Source organism: Lathyrus oleraceus, chromosome 7 (genome assembly GCF_024323335.1).
Source record: "Lathyrus oleraceus cultivar Zhongwan6 chromosome 7, CAAS_Psat_ZW6_1.0, whole genome shotgun sequence".
NCBI classification, from domain to species: domain Eukaryota; kingdom Viridiplantae; phylum Streptophyta; class Magnoliopsida; order Fabales; family Fabaceae; genus Lathyrus; species Lathyrus oleraceus.
In genome coordinates, this window is record NC_066585.1 from 40723158 (window position 1) to 40742972 (window position 19815).

Genomic DNA, 19815 nt, shown 5'->3' on the forward strand with positions numbered 1-19815 from the left:
CATGGATAAGCAAAGAAGGAATACGAAGAAGTACAGTTTCAGACAACCCGACTTGAAAGAATTAAGGAGTTTGACATCTTATGTATTAGAGCCTTTGGAGTTCAAAGCTCGCCATGGGAAGCTTTTGTCTATTCTTTCTACCAAAGTGGATGAAGGTCTGATGAATGTGTTGGTGCAGTTATACGATCCTCTGTATCGATGCTTCACTTTTCCGGATTTCCAGCTTCTGCCTACACTTGAGGAGTATGCTTATCATGTGGGTATACCTATTCTGGACTAGTTGCCATTCAGTGGTTTAGAGAAGATTTCGTTTTCTCAAGAGATTGCTGACATGCTTCATGTAGAGGTATCCGACATTGTTGCCAATATGACTACTAAAGGTGGAATTCAAGGTCTCCCGTATGATTTTTTGATTGCCAAAGCTACCTTGTTTGGGAAGGCCATGAGTAAGGAAGCTTTTGAAGTCATATTTGTACTCTTCATCTATGGGCTAGTGTTATTTCCCAATATCGACAACTTCGTGGATGTGAATGCTATTAGGATTTTCTCTTCTCTTAATCCCGTTCCTACTCTGTTGGGTGACACTTATTTCTCTTTGCATATGAGGAATGCAAAAGGTGGTGGTTCCATTGTGTGTTGTTTGCCTCTGTTGTACAAGTGGTTTATTTCGCACTTGCCTCAGACGCTCGCCTTCAAGGAGAACAAGGGATGTCTACGGTGGTCTGCGAGACTCATGTCTCTCACTAATGATGATATCTCTTGGTATAACCGTGTGTATGATGGAGTTCAGATTATTGACTCTTGTGGTGAATTCTCCTATGTGCCTCTTCTTGGTACATGTGGTGGAATTAACTACAATCCTATTTTGGCTCGCCGTCAGCTTGGGTTCCCCTTAAAGGATAAACCTAATAACATTTTTTAGAAGGTGTGTTCTTTCAAGAGGGTAAAGATCCCCAGAACTTGAAGGATAGGATGGTCCGCGCCTGACGCAAAGTTCATAGGAAGGGAAGGAGGGAGCTTGGCCCGAAGGATTGTATTGCTTTGGAACCCTACACCGCTTGGGTGAGGAGGAGAACTCTTGAGTATCGCATTCCATATGATTATCCGAGACCTACCCCTATGGTTATGGTTGGGCCATCAACCCTCCCTAATCAAGGAGTAGAGGAGTTGAGAGACGAAGACCGGTCGCGTGCTTGGGTTCGTGAGCGAGAGAAACTTCTTCAGCAGCTCAGAGATAAGGATGCAGTGATAGAATTTCTGGAGCATCAGGTTATTGATGAGCCTGATGATGTGGTTACTTCTCTTCTTCCTCAGTCATCTAGGTTTTGGAAGAGGAAGTATGATCAGCTTGCTAAGGAGAAGGCCGATATGGAAGCAGCTTATGAGAGAGAGGTGAAGAGGCTTCGTGCAGCTTATCTTTCGAGCTCGAAGGCTTTGGACGATTGTTTCTAGGGCTCCATAGGATGTTCATTCTCCTTCTCTCTTGTATTGTATTTGGTTACCAAAACTGTACTACTTCATTGGTGTAAAAAGTTTCCAAACATTATTGCTATGAGTATTCCATATATGTCTTAAAAGATTAATATTTTCAAATATTTGCAAATAGATCTCTATAAAGTTCCTCTGGAAAAAAAACCATATGCACAAACATTGCATGCATCATATGCATAAGCAGGTTTTGTTCTGAGCTCTTGATTAGTGGTCTAACTCTTTGCTCGTCATTTATTTTGAAGACAAGCTAACGCACGGTATAATACCAGAGCCAATCATCCGAGGATAATGGAGCATCTAGAGCAGGAGAACAGGGAATTGAAAGAAGAGATTGATAGGCTGACTGCCATGATGGAGTCAGTTCTGTCCGCCCAGAGCCAAGCTTCGCCAACTCCTGCAACTCCTCCCGCGAGGACTGTCATTTTCGAGATAGCGACTTCAACGATGCCTGCTGCAAGCACCCATTTTGCTCCAACTATGCCAGTCGGGTTCCCGTGGGGAATGCCTACTAATTTTTTGCCCGAGGGTTTTGCTCCTACTCTCGCTTCTCTGCCGGCATCTAGCCCGGTCCTATCTGTGCCACCTCCAGTTGTGCACACCCTTCCCCGTGTCGAAGACACCATCTATCATTCCGAGCCATCTGAGGGCCCGGACGTATATGAGAAGATGGATGAAACGAAAGACCAATTCTTTGATTTGCGCAAGGAACTGAAGACTCTGAGGGGTAAGGACCTCTTTGGTAAAAGTGCTGTTGAGTTGTGTCTAGTGCCCAACGTGAAGATCCCTATTAAATTCAAAGTGCCTGACTTTGAGAAATACAAGGGAAACACGTGCCCGCTCAGCCATCTTGTGATGTATGCTCGCAAGATGTCAACACAGACCGATAACGATCAACTGCTAATCCACTACTTTCAGGATAGCCTATCAGGTGTTGCGCTCCGGTGGTATATGGGGCTGGAGAGTGCTAGCATCCGCTCTTTCAACGATCTAGGCAAGGCCTTCGTTAAGCATTATAAATATAATATGGATATGGCTCCGGACAGGGACCAGTTGAGGACGATGTCGCAGAAGGACAAGGAGACCTTCAAGGAGTACGCCCAGAGATGGCGAGAACTAGCAGCTCAGATAGTGCCACCCCTAGAAGAGAAGGAGATGACAAAGATCTTTTTGAAGACTTTGAGCTCTTTCTATTATGAAAGAATGATTGTTAGTGCTCCCTCAGACTTCACCGAAATGGTGAATATGTGGATGAGATTAGAGGAAGGGGTCCATGAAGGACGATTATCCAGAGAAGACAGTTCTTCAGCAAAGAGGTATGGGGGCTTTGCTAAGAAGAAAGAGGTAGAGACACATGTTGTGTCCTCTCATATTAAAAGAAGGCCCTCTGTAAGGAGGAAGGATGTACGCCCTGCCGTCAACCAACACCAGGTGGCTCACATAGCACCTGCTTTTAGAGAAGTTCACCATCAACAACAACAACATCGTCAAGAACAGCAGGCCTACCAGCCTCGAAACAATAATAACACCAACACCAGCAACTACGAGAGGAAGAGGGTAACTTTTGACCCGATTCCAATGACATACGCTGAGCTCTATCCTTCTTTGATCGATAGAAAACTGATAACTCCACGAGACCCTCCCGCTGTACCAACCAATCCTCAATGGTGGTATAAGCCAGAGCTTCATTGTGTATATCATTCTGGTGCTCTCGGATATGACGTGGAAAACTGTTACCCATTGAAGACCAAGGTGCAAGACCTTGTGAGAAGCGGTATATTGTTTTTTGAAGACGTAGGTCCAAATATTAAGAAGAACCCATTGCCCGAGCATGGGAAGGCAGCTGTTAACATGGTCCAGGGGTGCCCTGGAAAATATAAAGTCCTGTATGTGAATGACATAAGGCAATCTTTGGTCGAGATGCATAAGTTGTTGTGTGAACACAGTCATTACGAGCATGACCATGATAGGTGCCAGGTGTGCACTATCAATGAGAGAGGATGCCGACAAGTTAGAAAGGACATCCAAGAGATGATTGATCAGGGAATGATTAAAATACTTCAGAATCGCAATGAGGATGAAGTTAATGTAATCACCCCAGTGTTTAAAATTCCAGAGCATGTTATCGTCAAGTATGATGGCAGCAAGAAGAAAGTGTCACCAGCTCTTGTGATCAAGTCAGCGGGTCCTGTCCCGTATTCATCAGACAAGGATGTTCCTTACAGATATAACGTTGTTATGTTAGAAGATGGGAAGGAGGTTCCGTTGCCATCAACCTCTGTTGTTAGCATCTCAGATGTCAGTGGTGTGACCCGTAGTGGTCGTGTTTTCTCGGCGCAGCCGAAATCCCATGAAGATGTCGTGGGAAGAACTACTGTTAATCCTATCGGTCCCGTGGGGACTTCTTCTTCAAATAATCATGTTCCTATTGTTGACCCTGTTGCTAATAAAAACACTCCTATCCTGGTTGGCCAGTCTGGAATTTTGAAAGAGGATAGCGATGAGATGCTAAGGCTCATCAAGAGGAGTGAATAAAATGTTGTTGATCAGCTGCTACAAACTCCATCAAAGATATTTGTCTTATCTTTGTTGATGAATTCTGAGCCACACCGCGAAGCTTTGCAGAGGGTGTTGGACGTGGCATACGTGGACCACGATGTCACAATTGAACAGTTTGATAGCATTGTTGCAAATATAACCGCTTGCAACAACTTGAGCTTCTGTGATGCTGATCTTCCCGAAGAGGGAAAAGACCATAATTTGGCTCTACACACATCTATGAACTGTAAGGATGATGCCTTGTCCAATGTGTTGGTGGATACAGGATCATCGCTTAATGTGTTGCCAAAATCCACTCTTGCTAAACTTTCATACCAGGGGCCTCCCATGAGGCAGAGTGGAGTGGTTGTGAAAGCTTTTGATGGATCGCGCAAAACTGTGATCGGCGAATTAGAACTCCCGATCAAGATTGGACCTAGTGATTTCCAGATCACTTTCTAGGTCATGGATATTCATCCGTCTTACAGTTGTTTGCTTGGCAGACCATGGAGTCACGAGGCAGGTGTCGTGACATCCACCCTACACCAAAAATTGAAGTTTGTTAAAAACAAGAAGTTGGTGGTGATAGGGGGAGAGAAGGCTCTCTTGGTCAGTCATTTATGTTCCTTCTCCTATATTGATGCTGAGGATGAGGTTGGGACTCCGTTCCAAGCCTTGTCTATTGCTGAACCTTCAAGGAAAGGACTTTCTTCATTTGTCTCCTACAACGATGCAAAGTTGGCCATTGAGCATGGTGCAACGACTGGTTTGGGGCAAATGATTAAGTTGGAAGATAACAAGTCCCGAGCTGGCATAGGGTACTCTTCTGGTGTTTCCAATGAGCGTGGGCTGTTCCAGAGTGGTGGTTTTATTCACACAGTTGAAGATCGGGAAGTTGCTGCCATTGTTGAAGATGATGAAGAGGAAGACCTTGGCAACTTTGTCATACCTGGCGGAATCTGCAATAATTGGGTCGCTGTTGATGTTCCAACAGTTATCCATAAGTCAACGTAATGTGTTCATTTTGTTTGAAAACCCTTCTACCATGCCAAAAGGAGAAGTGAAGACATTGTTGGCACATTTTGATTAATACAATGATATTCATTCAATAATCGCATGCTAAATGTTTGTTTTTCCAAACTATTTTCCCTTTTTGCTTTTTGCATGAAATTGGTGATCACCATAAAACCCTAAAAAGAGAATAAAATCAATCTTTTCATCTGCATAATGATTTGCCTTGCTTGAATTCTGAAATCTCTTTTATGCAGGTTAATCAAACTCATTGAACATAATGATCCAACATTATCTCCCAACTTTGAGTTCCCTGTATTTGAGGCAGAAGAAGATGATGTTGAAGAGATTCCTGATGAGATTACCCGTCTGCTTGAGCACGAGGAGAAGATCATTCAGCCGCATCTTGAGAATCTGGAAACAGTCAACTTGCGGTCTGAAGATTGCATTCGTGAAGTGAATATTGGGGCACTCCTGGAAGAGTCTGTTAAGAAGGGGTTGATTGAGTTGCTGTGAGAATATGTCAACGTCTTTGCCTGGTCGTATGAAGACATGCCCGGTCTAGATACTGATATTGTGCAACATTTCTTGCCATTCAAGCCTGAGTGTGTGCCTGTGAAGCAAAAGCTCAGAAGAACTCATCCGGATATGGCAGTAAAGATTAAAGAAGAAGTTCAGAAGAAAATTGATGCGGGGTTTCTGGTGACTTCTACATATCCTCAATGGGTGGACAATATTGTGCCCGTGACTAAAAAAGATGGAAAAGTACGAATGTGTGTGGATTACCGTGACTTGAATAAAGCTAGTCCGAAAGATGATTTTCCTCTACCACACATTGATATGTTGGTAGACAATACAGCTAAATTCAATGTCTTCTCATTTATGGACGGATTTTCCGGTTATAATCAGATTAAAATGGCACCCAAGGATATAGAGAAGACAACATTCATCACACCTTGGGGAACGTTCTGTTATCGAGTGATGCCCTTCGGTTTGAAGAACGCCGGAGCCACGTATCAATGAGCTGTGACTACCTTGTTTCATGATATGATGCATAAAGAGATCGAGGTATATGTTAATGATATGATTGCAAAGTCGAAAATGGAAGTTGAACATGTAGAACACTTGTTGAAGCTTTTCCAGCGTTTGAGGAAGTACAAACTCCGCTTGAATCCGAACAAGTGTACATTTGGAGTCCGTTCTGGCAAGTTATTGGGCTTTATTGTCAATGAAAGAGGTATTGAAGTTGATCCTGCCAAGGTCAAAGCAATACAAGAGATGCCTGCGCCCAAAACTGAGAGGCAAGTCCGAGGTTTTCTTGGCCGCTTGAATTACATTTCGAGATTTATATCCCACATGACTGCCACATGTGCGCCTATATTCAAGCTCCTCCAGAAAGATCAGCGTCATGATTGGACCGAGGATTGCCAGAAGGGCTTTGACAGTATCAAAGAGTATTTGTCTGAGCCTCCGATTATGTCCCCGACTATTGAAGGGAGACCATTGATTATGTACTTGACGGTGCTTGATGATTCCATGGGTTGTGTATTGGGTCAGCAAGATGAATTAGGGAAGAAAGAGTATGCAATATACTACTTGAGTAAGAAGTTCACTGATTGTGAGTCTCGGTACTCAATGTATGAGAAGACATGTTGTGCTTTGGCTTGGGCCGCTAAGCGCTTACGCCAGTATATGTTGAATCATACAACTTGGTTGATATCCAAAATGGATCCAATCAAGTATAACTTTGAGAAGCCTGCTCTAACTGGGAGGATTGCCCGTTGGCAGATGTTGTTATCTGAGTATGATATTGAGTATCGAGCTCAGAAAGTTATTAAAGGTAGTATATTGGCTGACCACTTGGCACATCAACCAATTGAAGATTATCAGTCTGTTCAGTACGAATTCCCTGATGAGGAGATTCTGTATTTGAAGATGAAAGATTGTGATGAGCCTACGCTCGATGAAGGGCCAGAGCCTGGTTCCCGATGGGGTATGGTGTTTGATGGCACTGTCGATCAATATGGAAATGGTATTGGGGCAGTAATTATTACTCCTCAGGGCACACATTTTCCTTTTACAGCAAGGCTAACTTTCAAATGCACGAATAATATGGCGGAGTATGAGGCCTGTATTATGGGTTTGGAAGAGTGTATTGATCTTAGGATCAAACATATTGACGTTTATGGTGATTCGGCCCTTGTTGTTAATCAGATTAAGGGTGAATAGGAGACGAATCAGCCTAGCCTCATCCCATATAGGGATTATGCGAGGAGAATTTCAAATTTATTTACTAAAGTTGACTTTCATCATATTCCTTGAGATGAGAATCGGATGGCAGATACTCTTGCTACGCTTGCTTCAATGATTGTTGTCAAGTATTGGAATGAAGTTCCCAATATTACTATGATGCGCTTGGATAGACCAGCTCATGTGTTTGCAGTTGAAGAAGTGAAAGATAATAAGCCATGGTATTATGATATCGAGTGCTTTCTCCTAAGTCAGACTTACCCACATGGGGAATCTGTTAAAGATAAGAAGACTTTGAGGAGATTATCTGGCAGTTTCTACCTCAATAGTGATGTGCTTTATAAGAGGAATGTTGACATGGTTCTGCTCAGATGCGTGGATAGACACGAAGCAGACCTGTTAATGACTGAAGTCCATGAGGGTTCATTTGGTACTCATTCCAATGGACATGCCATGGCAAAGAAGATGTTGAGAGCAGGCTACTATTGGCTGACAATGGAGTCTGACTGCTGCAAATATGTGAAGAAATGCTACAAGTGTCAGATATATGCGGATAAGATTCATATTCCCCCGACACTTCTGAATGTTATTTCCTCACCATGGCCTTTCTCCATGTGGGGAATCGACATGATTGGCATGATTGAACCAAAGTCGTCAAACGGTCACCGTTTTATTCTCATAGCTATTGATTACTTCATCAAGTGGGTTGAAGATGCATCATATGCAAATGTGACCAGGCAGGTGGCTGTGAAGTTTATCAAGAATCAACTCATATGCCGGTATGGTGTGCCAGACAAGATCATTACTGATAATGGATCTAACTTGAACAACAAGATGATGAAAGAACTGTGTAGCGAGTTCAAGATTGCACATCATAATTCTTCTCCCTATAGACCCAAGATGAATGGGGTTGTTGAAGCTGCTAGCAAGAACATCAAGAAGATTATCCAGAAGATGGTTGTTACATACAAAGATTGGCATGAGATGCTGCCATTTGCTTTACATGGCTATCGTGCATCTGTCCGCACTTCAACAGGGGCAACCCATTTCTTCCTTGTGTATGGCGTGGAGGTTGTGCTCCCCGTGGAGGTAGAAATCCCATCAATGAGAGTCTTGATGGAAGCCAAGTTGACTGAAGCTGAATGTGTCCAGAGTCTTATGACCAGTTGAACTTGATTGAAGAGAAGAGATTAACTGCCATGTGCCATGGTCAGTTATATCAGCAAAGGATGAAGAAAGCCTTTGATAAGAAGGTCAAGCCTCGTGTGTTCCGAGAAGGTGACCTCGTGCTTTAGAAAGTCTTGTCTTTCGCGCCCGATTCTAGGGGCGAGTGGACTCCAAACTATGAAGGTCCATATGTTGTTAAGAGAGCCTTTTCAGGCGGTGCTTTGTTGCTTACAACTATGGATGGGGAGGATTTCGCTCGTCCTGTGAATTCAGATGCAGTCAAGAAATACTTCACCTAAAAGTAAAAACAGAATAGCTCGCTAAGTTGAAAACCCGAAAGGGCGGCTTAGGCAAAAATGAGCGTCTCACTGGATTGAAAACCCGAAAGGGCGGTCCAGGTAAAAGTAAGAGACATGAAAAAAATGAATATATATCCCGCTAGATTGAGTACCTCACTCTGGGGCAATCTAAGTAACTGCATCCTGACAAGACTTTGTTCTATAATTGTCTTCTATCAAAGATTCTCGCTCAATCATTGTCAACTGAAGCTTCAAATGCATTGGATTCAGAGTTGGTGGATAAACGGTCATTATGTTCAATGTAGCCCTTTTTCCAATATATATCACCAATTTCAAATTTGTAAAAGATCCATGGAGTCTCGCCATTTGCGGACTACCATTCTATTAAATAAATTTGAGCCTTTATCCAATTCTTGGCACTCTTATTTGTTTTTGTTTAACAAATGTTTGCATGTTTTAATTGATAAATATCATTGTTTTAACGAATAAATTTTATAAACTGTTTTAAACAAAGTGAACATTCACAATGACTAAAAGGATGGTTGGAACGTCTTCAGTGCTCTCCCAAGGATAGTACAATTTCCAAAAGGGTAGGACATTTGTTCAGTTTCTGGCATCCTTATATCCTCTTCATCAGCTTTCAAGTTGTCTCCACAGTGAGCACAGAAGAGTGATACATCCTCAGCTGCCCAGAAGGTCTGACACTAACATTTGTGTTTTATCAATTATATGGTTGTCATCCCTTGTGTGGACTAACCTAAAATCCCTTATAGATTGATAAAAGTTGATATGCTGTCTATTCACGAGGAAGTTTGTCTTTCCCCGGTATGAGTAGAAGTCCCCAGCTGAGTAAACATATGTTCCCTGCATAACTTCCTTTCTAGATAAATTGTCTCTACAAGCAGGAAGTTACCTAGAGCAGTTGGTGAAGGGCTTGAGTCCCTTTTCATCCTCAGTATGGCACGTGTTGACGAAGGATTCGTTTTTGTTTCCCTCAGCCAGGACAGTTCCTTCGGGAGTACTAGCAATTTATCCCCAGTAGGGTTGCTTACAGACCATCCCCAGTAGGGTTGCCCAATCCGAGCTTGATAATTGGTATCCCCTCTGAGTCTGAAGATATCTTCCAGTATTGAGAGATTTTGAGGAAGATGTGTTGTTTCCTTCCCCAGCGGAGCAAGTTGTTCCTTCTCCCTTTAGGAGAGATGTCTCTTCAACAGTTAGAAGAGAATGTTTGATTGATGTGTATCTGTTTGGTGGTTGTTCCCCATGAATTTTCACCTCATCCCTTGATAAGTTCCCCAGTAGAGTTTCTTCTACGACAGATCTTAGTGATATCCAGTCACCTGTTCCTGAGAATTGCTGGAAAATCCCCGGCAGTTGGAAGCTGTAACTTTGCCTATCCCCAACGGTGATTGGTGTCTCCTGGCCTTTCTCTTTTGAGATGTTATGTCGGATGTCCGTTCGTGGCTCTTGAGCCTGTTTGTGTTAGATATGTCTGTTTGTCAGCATTAATCACACATAAACCATGCGTATACATGCATAATTATAGCATTCAGATATTCATGTTGCATACTTTGCCATATATCTTTGCTTGTTATCTCCTGCTATTGGTGAAATGTTCTTCCCCAAGCAGATGTTAGTGTCTGATCTCTCCATGTAGAGTCATCCTCATAGGCAGAAAGTGTCTATCTTTCCCTCTTTATTCCCCACTGAGTTATGTCCTCGTGGATGATTATTGCTTTAGTTTCCTCCCCAATTGTGTATCGGGATGGAATTACTCCCCTGAGTTTTGCCCTCATCGGGTTGAGTCTTGTTAATTGTGTCTTTCTAGTGTGTTCCTAGATTGACTCCTTTCTTGTTATCCCCTGCAGTTCCCTGGGGTTTAGTTGTTCAATTGCTCAGTAACCAGTAATTGTTCATCCTTTTCCCCAGTGGACTTTGTGGCCTTCTACCCAATAACCGGTAGTTGTAAGTCCTATTTCTGTGGTTTTCTACCCGGTAACCGGTAGATGTAATCCCCTCTCTGTTGGTTATCTTTACCCAGTAACCGGTATTGATATTCCTTCATTTTTTAGTATACCACCCAGTAACCGGTGATATATCTCTTGGATGATTACTCTTATCAAGCAATTCATCCCCCGCCGAGTCATCTTTCATTTTACCCTTGGTTGGTAATGATTTTTTCTCCTTTTGATTGGTTATCATTTTATACCCAGTAACTGGTATCCCGATGTCCTTTCTTTTCGGTCGATTTATCCTTTATTAACCCAGTAACCGGTTGTGGATAATCTTCCATGCGAGTATGTTATCTAAGTTCTGACGATAATAGATAATATATCTCATGCGCTCTTCAGTCGAAGTCTTTTTCTTCCCCAGTTGAGTAAGATTCGTATTTCCTTGTGGAATCGAATGCCCATCTTGTAAGTCGAGTTTGCTTTTTTCAGCCCTCCTTTCGGATGATGAGTGTCTTGGATTTGTTCTCAATTCACGCCTGGTTGGTCACCTATTATATGCCCAGTAACCGGTATCCCTGGTGTTCCTTCCTTCTGCTTCCTATTATGACTTTTTGTCCCCTGTGGAGTCAGATTTTCCTGAGTTGAGATGTGCCTTTTAGATCCTCCTCAGATGTTCGGATGATCGATATCTCTCACCCTTATACCGGTCTTAGATTTTCTTTCTCCCTGAGCGTGTTGTTCTCTCACCCAGTAAGCGGTGATTTGACAATATGTCTCCCTTTTGAGTTTATTACCCAGTAATCGATAATATCTTGTTGTTTCTTCCTCAGATAAGTCCTTTGTGGACCTCTCCGTCTGAGTCCGGATTTTTATCCGAAGTATCCTTTGTGGATAGTTTCGCTGTATTGGCATATTCCCCAATACATGCATCTTTGCGTCAGCTCGAGTCTTTCCATTAATTTACTTTCATGGAATCCCTTCGTGACTCCCAACAAGTTTTAAGTCGTGACCTGCTCACGATTTTTACCCTATTTTCCCCCAGAGTCTTTGTCTCCCTAGTGAGTGTGTTACTCCTATGGATTTTTCAGTTTCTCCCGAATTCTTTTCCTTTGTGGTAAATATTCACCATGAAGATGTTATTTTGCATACATACATTTGCATCATGAGGTCTCTTAAGGACCAAAATTCGTCTCTTTGTTATTATTTAAGCCCATTCTACCTCGTCAAGATGAAGATTTTAACCTTCACATCTCCGGCTAGAATGACCTTAAATAGGGGCATCTGTAAGACCCTAATTTTGACCCTAAGATCCCTCATGGCATCATATCATTTGCTCATTGCATTGCCTCAAGGATCATAGCATATTTGGCTCCTTAACCCTAGGGGTGGGACTTGTGTGAGTGGTTTGAGACCACCAAGCATGCTTGTATTGTATATTATTGCTTTTCTTATTTGATTACTAACCAAAAGCACACAAATATGTCAATAACTCTTTTTTATTTTGAAGCTCAAGTGATCATGTGCTCCCTTGCTCCTAGGAGGCCCGTAGCTCAATGAAGTGGCTAGATGAAGATGAGAACAAGCATGTCAATGGTCCACAGATTTCCTAATCATCATATATGTCTCCCAAGTATCTCAATTTTCCAATTTGATCAAGATAACCCAAAGGGCTTGAGGATTGTTTCCCAAGGAAACCCTAATTCAACTGTGCATTGACTGTGCCTTGCTCATGAGGCAACCTCAACCTATGATCAAATTCAATCAAGGGAAGTTCTTTAATTAATTAATTTATGCATATATGAGCCTGTGTGAGTATCCTCAATCATTCATTCATTCATCAAGATTTGAAGTTTGGCCTTGAGAAGTTGACCAGTCAAGTCATCTGACTAAACTGAAGATCACTGAGATATAACTTGTGATGCGTTTGTCAAATGAATATGACCCCAAGATAAAAAATGGTCTTAAGAACCATATTAACAACTTTCATGTTCATCACAAATCCATTTGAAACTTGGAAGGTCATCATTCATTTCAAAACATTATAGGTCATTTTGACTGAAACCCTAATTTTAGGTCAACTTCCCAAGGACCTAACTTCCTTAATTTTTCTGATTTTGAGGTGAGACCAAATGCATTGGAAATCTTAAGATGTATAATTAAAATGTTATGTTATACAAAATTTCATAATCCTAAAATAAACACATGTTATAATACAAAACATTATAGGTCACTTTGGACCTAAGCCATTGAATTCGAAAAATGTCCAACTTCAAGTGCCCATAACTTTCTCATGAAAGATCCAAATGATGCAAAATTTAAGTCTAAATTGATCATCTTGAAAAGAGATAAAACTTTAATGTTGTAGACTTTTCCATTTGAAGATTGCATCATTGAAACAGAAGGGCTTGAAGTTGCTTGTTTTTGGCAAAAAAATTCAAAGGGGACCTAGACATGTTTTGTACCCAAAACTTCACAGCCAGTTTTCATAAATTTCCAAACTCCAAATGAATTTTTGCCTAACATGAATTTTGTTCCTTATTTCAAGAGCTTTCCAACCATTACTCACATTAATTTTTTGGACTTTCCATGAGTGAGTTTCGAAGAGCTTAATGTTTATGTTCATTTATGCATTTCACTTTGAAACTTCATGAGCAAGCAAATGCCAAGCCTTGTGCACGTCCAGTTCACTTATATTTGATCTCAACATGGATTTCCATTCATTTTTGGGCCTCACATGCACCTGTACAGGCCCATGCATGGAGGATCCAAATTTCATGCACACGAGGGAAAACATTGCTTTGCATCCATTCCAGCTATAAATAGAAGCTCATACTCATTCAAATGGTAACCACAAGGAGATTTGAGACCCTGCTGGATTGAAAACCAAACCCTCACCAAAGGAATTTCAGTTTTTCTATTTCATTTTCAAGCTTGAATTGCAACATCATTAATTGAATTTCAAAGCACAATTCCTTAACCTTGCATCATCATCACACTTCCAGACCAAAATTGGATCAAGAGCTTGGATAATTCGTGTTGTTTGAAGCTCCATTTCAGAGGTATATCACCAAACTCTTTTGATTCAGATCTTGAAATATAATGTGAATTCCTTTGGTTTTTGGTGTTTTCTGAAGTCCTCAAGCATGAGGCGGACTAGTGGTGGTCTCAATTTTGCAAATCATGCCATTTCAGATCAAGCACCATGATCTTCAAGCTCTTGTTTCTCTCTAAATATGAACATTGAGAAGGATCCATGGTTACAGGGGAGATGTACATCACCTCAGCTTCATTTTGATACCTTGCTTTTTCATTTTCATTAAAGTTTAATTCCCTGCGCGTGGTGGCCGGAATTGGTTGTCTGGCCGGAGAAGATGGTGGTTTCCACCACCATCCCCATGTAGAAGCCTTTGAACCTTTGGATCATGATGCAACGTTCTAATCGTGGCCTTCCAATGTGATGACTTATTTTAAATCCATGTGTTGCGCGCTTGACCAAGGATCACTATGTGACCGCGCCTCTGAACCATGAGATCAGTGCCACGTCAATTAATGAACCATCTAAGGGCGCTGGTTTTTTCTATTTTTTCTTATTTCTGTTTTAATTTCATTTAATTCATTTTATTTTCAAAAATTCATAAATATTTTATTTGAAATCACAAAAATATGAGACCAAGGCCAAAAAAAATCTTGAAAAATCTAGTTTCATATTTTGATTTTTAATTAATTTTGTGACTTCATTTAATATTTTTTGTGAATTATTTGGTTTTTAATAGTTTTAATTCATTTTAATTACTTTTTGATATTTGAAAAATCCAAAAAATATTTTCTTAAGACATATGGATCATGATAAGTCAATGAAAAATAGTCTCATCAATTTCTTAATTGATTTGAGATTTATTTGAAATTTTAATTTATTTGTGTTATTTGTCATTGTTTTTAATTGTTTTAAAATAGTTTCTGATTTCAAAAATTATTTAAAAAATTTGTCAAAACTTGTTTGACCATGTTAGACCTATGAGAATTTAATTGGACTTGTTCAAGTTGATTTGAATTAAATTTGAGGTTTGACTATATTTTGTCCATTTTATTTTTGCATTTATTTTTAATTTAAAAAATACCAGAAAAATATGTTTGACTTGTGACCTTCATTTCTCTTCTGTTTGAGATTGGTTGATGATGATTTGATTCACTTTTAACCAATTGTGTTTGACATTTGAATTCTCTTTCCATTCATTTCATCTTCATCTCTTTCTTTTTATTTTTGGCCAATGAGTTAATGTCTTATGGTTGGTCTTGACAAATGAGAGGTTTAACCTTCTTTGATCCAAATCAAACTCAACTTGATCCAAGATCAAGTGAGTTGTTTTGTGTCCAAGATAGGTTGCTTCTTGGTCAAGCAAAAAACCTAAAGTCCATACAAGGTCTTTCCTCTTTTCTTTTGGCATGGCAAGTTTTTGGAGTTTGGCTCACTAGTCATGATCTCTAACTTGTATTTATTTGCCTATAGTTTTATTGACCGGCCTTAGATAGGTGTGACTACTACATAGGCCACTTACGATTGCTTAACATAGCGCTAAATTGTCTTATGACAAACTAACATAACCATACTAATTACTAACTTTAATTTGAGCATTTAATTTCTTGCAATTTACTTGAATGCACTTTATTTCTTGCTCATTTATTCATATTGCCCTTTTCATTTTGCTCACTTGAGCACATATTTTATGTTTATGCCATTTTCCTTTTGCTCATTTGAGCTTATTACTGTATATAAATATATTGTTGTTTTGTGGTTGTTTTGTCTTTGTTTTGTATGAACCTAATGCAAAAGGAGAAAGGACTTAGAATTAGGACTTACCTATGCTTAAAGGAGTTCAAGAGCAACTAGGCCTCATGCCTTTAGAATGCTAAATTTGTTGAAGAGCAACTAGGCCTCATGCCTTTAGAATGCTAAATTTCAAAGTTGACTTCAAAGGACTTCTTTTCCAAAACTCATTCTTTGTCCATTCCTCTTATTGTGTTGTGAACTTTTTGATGTTTGTTCTTGTGTGATGGGGATTACATCTTGAGATAGTAAGAAGGACCATTGTCATGAATAGCCAAGTTAAGAGAGACAAGCCAAATGGAGATCCTAGGAGCTTGAATTCAAATATTGTGTGATTGCTTGTTGTTTGCTAAGTCCAAAGGAAAGGAGCATCTTGAATCATCTCTACGATTTCAAGAAAAGGAACTCCAAGGGTTTTATCTCTTTCTCTTATCTTTGTATGCTTTAGGACTAGCCCTTCTCTTCTTCTCCTCACTCTAACCCAATCCAAAACCTTTTCTTGCAAACTTTGACATTGTTTTCAAATTAGAAACCTAGGCCTTATGCCTTTGACTTTTCAAAATCTTTTCATTAATACTCATTGTGAATAAACCATAATCCAACTTTAACCTCATTTTGTAAATAAACCTAACTTGTAAATACAACTCATTTTAAGTTGCTTTTTGTGGTTCCAATGGCCACCTTTGTTAAAACCTTTTCATAAACATTAGCCATAGGTTTGAGTTATCATAGTGGTTGATGTAAATCTCACCTCATCTTAGTGATTGGATTATAAGTCTTCCATACTTATTATAGGGTTAACCCCTCACTAGTATGTTGAAGCCTTCCTCACATGGTGGATTGTTGGTTTAGGTTGAGTTTTCTCCCTTTGATAACAAAAGACCTTAAGGCTTTTGATCAAATCAATGCACCAATCTTTGAGATTTTTACCCCAAACTACGAGATTTTGATCCTACCTTTGTGATGGTACGTAGGCAATGGGTTCATCTATTCAAACAACAAAATTGTAAATATAATCTATTCTTTTCTCATCCCCCCAATCATTTGCACATATTTTTCACAAATACCAACCTACAACACACATTTGCAAAAAGAGGTTCCCTTAGAGTACGAAGGATGTTTTGGGTGCGTAAAACCTTCCCATTTCATAACCAACCCCCTTACCTAGATCTCTGACATTTTTATTAGTTTTTTATTTGATAAAACTTCTTACTTGGCTTTTGTTCGCTTTTTAGCCTTCCCTTTGGACAAATAAAAGTGCGGTGGCGACTCGAATTGTATGTTCACTTTTGGTTTAGTCAATAAACCATAAGGTAACGAATACCCCGCTACACCAACCATGGTGGACATGGGGGAAAGGTGGACACCTAAGTGGGTTAGATCCCCATACGGTGAAAGAGACTCAAAGAGGGTTCGAGTCCCATACGAGTGACGGTTCTTAAAAGTGGGTTCGAGTCCCATAGGAGAACCTGATATCCACCGTAAAAGTCGAATCATACGAACATGCATAAACTGGGTCTGGCTTAGACATAAGTCCGTTCGGGAATTGATGCGTCGTGATCTGAATAATGATCGTGGTTGAGTTGTGAGAACTCAGATGCATGTTTCCATACAGTGCGAGTTAGTTTCCCCATTGCTCAAGTCTTCATTCCCTTGTTGACTTGAGTTGTATATTGATAGAAAACGGAATATTGATTAGAAAACCCTATAGAGCCGAGTGGACCCATAAGATAGGGAACCCATTGAGACTATTATCTCACCCCGTGTTGTTGATTATTTTTCAGGTGGTTCTGAGCAGGAGAAGGGTAAGGGCAAGATAGAGTGATGTTTTGCCTATTTGATGGCTGATGGTTACTCCGCTGTGCATATATTTTGGGATCATTGTTTGGTGATCTAGATCTAGTTGTTTTATTTTTGGCACTTTTGTGTACATTTTATGCCATGTTATGTTTCTTTTGGACATGTATGTATATGTAGATTGTGTTGCTAGACGCTTATGTATTTCAGTACCAGTTTTACACTATGTATAATATATATTCTAGACATATATTATATATGTGTGTTACAGTTGGTATCAGAGCAGGTCGTATCCTCGACCTAGCCATGAAATATTATAAGTATTTCTTTCTGCCTCATATGTGGGTTGTCATCATTGTCCTTGGTGTTATATTCATAGTATTGAGCCTGATCAACTTAATCCTATTTGTATGACATTCAGGATCATGGCTGACAGACGCAGAGGTCGTGGTAGACCCAGAACCCAGAATTCAGACTCTGAACCGCCAAGTGGTAGTGAAGGTTTTCAATGGCCTCGGTTTGTGCAACAGATGCAACAGCAACAGAACCAATTCATGCAACAGATGATGCAGCATTGGAATGGTGGTTTGCATCCTCAAGGGGTTCCACAGGAAGCTGCGGGTGGTAGTTTTCGAGATTTCTTCCGCATGAATCCTTCTGAATTCCATGGTGGGTTGAATCCTGTGAAGGCTTAGGAGTGGATAACTAGCATGGAAAGGATTTTTTCAGATAGTGCATTGTAGTGAAGAAAATAAGGTGTGTTTTCTTCTCACGTGATGAACGGTCTAGCTGTGAGATGGTGGGAGAGTGCTTCGACTCTTATGACCAATCAAGGAGTACCTAGGGATTGGGAGCATTTTAAGACTATTTTCCTGGATAAGTATTTTCCTAGTTATTTGAGGACTCAGAAAGAGTTTGAGTTTTAGCAGCTTAGATAGGGTACTATGTTAGTAACTGCGTATGCTGAGAAGTTCGAAGATATGGCTGCTTATTCTAGGCAGGCCGCGTACGCACCTTATGAGAGGTGGAAGATTGATCAGTTTCTTTTTGGTCTATGGGGTGAAATTTCCCATAGTGTTTCTCAAAGGAAATTCACTTCTTATGCTTAATTGTTAAGACAATGTTATGTGGCTGAGAACAGTTTGAAGAAAGTTCAAGAAGAAAGGGATCAGTATAGGAGTGGACAGAGAGACCAAGGGAGGCCAGGTAGCCAGTTTAGGCCTAGATCTCAAGCTTTCAAGGGAAAACAGGTGCAACATGCAAGATCTAACCAACCTCCTCAATGTCAAGTATGTAAGAAGTTTCATTTTGGAAGATGTGTTGTAAGTGGAATTAGGTGTTTTACTTGTCAGAGGGAGGGACGCATGTCTAGGGAATGTCCTCAGAATAAGAATCAGATGCAGGGGAGGGGCACTGGTCGAGTTTATACTTTGGATGCAAGGAAGGCTAAAAGCAACAATGCCTTAATTGCGGGTACGTGTCTCATCAATAATCATCCTTGTTTTATATTGTTTGATTGTGGGGCGACACACTCTTTTATATCAATTCGGTGCATGAAGCGTCTTAGCTTGCAAGCAATTCCCTTGTCTCCTCCTACGGTGGTTACTACCGCCATGGATGATGTGGTTGAGACACTGTTCATTTGTGAAAATTGTTCGCGGTGAATGGTAGAATTTTCCATATTGATCTTACTTGTTTACCACTTAAGAAGGTTGATGTAGTTTTAGGGATGGATTGGCTTTCCGCCAATTCGGTGTTTACTGGATGTGAAGAGAAGTTGTTTATCATTCCATCTAGTGAAGCTACTCCAAAGGATGTATTAACTACTATCTTTGAAGGGACGATTGGCATGGTTAATTTCTTATTTGAGAATGAAAAGTCAACTCTCTTGGTTCTTACCAAGGAATCTAGCGATAACCTGAGTGTTACACAAATTCCTGTTGTTTGTGAATTTCCGGAAGTTTTCCCTGAGGATGTCGCCTCTCTTCCTCCTGAAAGGGAAGTGGAATTCTCTATTGATCTTATACCTGGGACGGATCCAATCTTCGTTTCTCCGTATCGCATGGCGCCCCTCGAGTTGAGAGAGTTGAAGAATCAATTGGAAGGGTTGTTAACCAAGCATTTCATCTGACCTAGTGTCTCACCATGGGGAGCTCCAGTGTTATTAGTAAAGAAGAAGGACGGTAGTATGCGGTTGTGTATTGATTATTGCCAGTTGAATAAAGTTACCATTAAGAACAAGTATCCTCTACCAAGGATAGATGATTTGTTAGATCAGTTGAAAGGAGCCTGTGTGTTCTCGAAGATTGATCTACGATCGGGCTATCATCAAATAAGAGTTAAGAGTTCGGATGTGCCAAAGACCGCATTTAGAACCCGATATGGCCATTATGAGTTCCTTGTAATGCCGTTTGGTGTGACGAATGCCCCTGCTGTTTTCATGGACTATATGAATCAGATATTTCAACCTTACTTGGACCAGTTC

At 40.5% G+C, this 19815-nt stretch overlaps 1 protein-coding gene across 1 annotated transcript; it reads left to right on the top strand.

Annotated features, from left to right (window-relative positions):
* The first annotated feature begins 18274 nt into the window (after positions 1 to 18274).
* Positions 18275 to 19461, top strand: LOC127101909 (uncharacterized). The gene is made up of 4 exons (XM_051039336.1): positions 18275 to 18354; positions 18472 to 18619; positions 18683 to 18955; positions 19042 to 19461. The coding sequence occupies exons 1-4, from the start codon at positions 18275 to 18277 to the stop codon at positions 19459 to 19461; spliced, it is 921 nt and encodes a 306-aa protein (XP_050895293.1).
* Positions 19462 to 19815: the final 354 nt, after the last annotated feature.